General features: G+C 31.2%; 1 protein-coding gene across 5 annotated transcripts in view; it reads left to right on the top strand.

Moving 5' to 3' along the window:
- The window catches only part of LOC102675607, a 106547-nt gene that overhangs the window by 44340 nt on the left and 59823 nt on the right, over positions 1-2384 (top strand). Inside the window, exon 7 of one of the 5 annotated variants that reach the window (XM_006620092.2) lies at positions 2216-2368. The exons of 3 other annotated variants lie outside the window; for them this stretch is intronic. In XM_006620092.2, the coding sequence (XP_006620155.1) occupies positions 2216-2316 (101 nt within the window). In that variant the 3' untranslated portion in view covers positions 2317-2368. Of the gene's footprint in view, positions 342-2215; positions 2369-2384 lie in introns of those variants that run through there. One more of the 5 variants, XM_006620095.2, reaches the window with a different exon arrangement.

Consider the following 2384-nt stretch of genomic DNA (forward strand, 5'->3'; position numbering starts at 1 on the left):
AAAGTTTGAAGAAGATTCTTGTAGAGGGGGAAAAGGGGTGATGGTTGAATCTGATAATAGGCTTACCCGAGTTCGAGAGTTTTGGTGTCTTTAAGTTTCGAGGTGTTTACAAGAAGGGAGGGCTTTAATGGGGACTGTCTGTGTCAATTGATTGGACTTTTGATAGTGACACTGTTAAGGGTTGTTCTTAGATATGCGGAGGTCGATTTGTTGTGTTGTTTTTGGGGTTTTTTTATCGCTTACGTCGAGAGATAAAAAATATAATTTAATGGTATATATTTTTAGATTAGAAGGATAATAATGGAAATGACAAATAATAATTTTTAGACGAAAAAGAGTAATTTTATTTAATCGTACGATTTCTAATTCTTTCAAAATCGAATTTCTATTGATTTATGAGATATATTTTTCTGATATTTATCATTTACTCAATTTAAAATATCAAATGTGAAAGGAATTTTATTAATTTTTCTTTGATATTTTATCAATATTTCATATTAAAATAGAATATAATTTTTCATAATACAAAGATAAAAATCGAATTCAAGTTACATATCTATTTAACTATTGTCGGATTAAAACCATTGTTCGAAGATTGAGATTAAAACGCGAGAATAAGTTTCCCAGATGTTGAGGTAACTAAAAACTTTTAAATGAATATTTCAAAATTGTGAAGTAAAATCTAATATGGCCATAAATCATATTATTAAATTAACAAAGAGAAGAACCTTTTTAATTCGAAATATACTGCTTTCATGAAAAATAACATCCTCGCATTTCTAAAAGCGCTTTTAATATTTTCCTTTACGTAACTCATATGCACTTCCGATTCAACTGAATTAACACAATCAATTACATATACTTAAGACACGCAATCCATAATGTCAAAGTGCAACGAGTTCAAACTGTGTCATTTTCATGTATAAAGGTTAAATGCTTGTTTAAAAATAAAGAAAGAATATTTTTAATCGTGTTAAACATAAAATAATTATGGATTTTTCGTTAAAAGAAAAAAATCTCATAATTGATTCTCCATAAAAATATAAAACACTGTAAATTTTAAAGAAGTTTAGATATACATTATATCTTAAATTGAGAGTTTTGAGAAGCAAGGGGGAAGGATAGATTTGACAGTTCCATTTTCGACAGTTCTATTTTCGACAGTTTTTGAATTATGGTATATATATATATATAACATACTAAAAAAAAAAAAAAAGATTTACCCCGGGGGGGGGAGATTTTACCCAGGAAACCGCGCTTTAAAAAATATTGGTTTTTTTTAAAAAAACCCAAATTTTTTTAAACCCTTTTTCCCTTTTAAAAACTTCCCCCCCCGGAGTTTATTTTTTTTTTTTTTTAGTATATTATATATATATATATAACATACTAAAAAAAAAAAAAAAAAAGATTTACATCGTGTGGTGTAGATTTTAGCAAGGAATAAGCGATTTAACAAATATTGGATTTTTTTAAAATACAAATATTCATTGCTATATATATGTATATTTGTGCAATGAAAATGCAAATTGATATTTTTATCAAACAAAGGATATTATTAACTTATAGAACAACGAATAACTCGATAAATTATACATATTTTATTGCTTACTGTTAACACTTTTATTGATAGTTTGAATAAAAATTCGTCAAAAATAGGAATAAAGAGTTATCAACATAAAACAATCAATTACTTCTATAAAAATATATATACTTTTTCTATTAATCTTTTTTTTTTTTTTCCATTAAATGAAAGCAACATTTTACAAGCAATTTTCATTCAATTTTCCTAAAATTGTTACAAATAAATCTGCGCCTTTTAGCGGCCTCGATTGCGCTACGCTTTAACCATTGTTTCATTCGCGAACGAATCCACCCCAACGAAAGACTTCCGCTCCGCTTTAACGAGTTAGTAATCCGTTTCAGACTGATTAAGTCCACCAATCGAAATTTCCCGATCTTTTTTTCCTTCCCTTTTATTTCTTTTTTTTTTTTCCCCTTCCCTCCCTATCTCTATCTCTATCTCTCCCCATTTACCTATAAACGAGTCGACATAACGGCCGAGCCATCCGCTTGTTTGTCCACCGTGCGCGGTTCGGATAATCTGACCGGTCGAATTATCCTGGTTAACGTCAAATAGCTCGGCACGCCATCAAATAATTCGTTTCACGCCAGCTAATCCGAGGCTGCGGCAAAGATAATTCCCGACGTATTCCAGGATTATTTGCTGCGGCTTTGGATTATTTGGCGCATCAAGTGAGCCGCACTTCAACGGCATGCACAAACGGCCCGCTCTCGAAAACACAACGACGCAGGTAGCAACAGCAGTAGCAGCAGCAGCATCAGCAGCAGCAACAACAACAACAACGGCGGACAATCGGCCGACC

The sequence above is a fragment of the Apis dorsata genome, unplaced genomic scaffold, assembly GCF_000469605.1.
Source record: "Apis dorsata unplaced genomic scaffold, Apis dorsata 1.3 scaffold_474, whole genome shotgun sequence".
Lineage (NCBI taxonomy): Eukaryota > Metazoa > Arthropoda > Insecta > Hymenoptera > Apidae > Apis > Apis dorsata.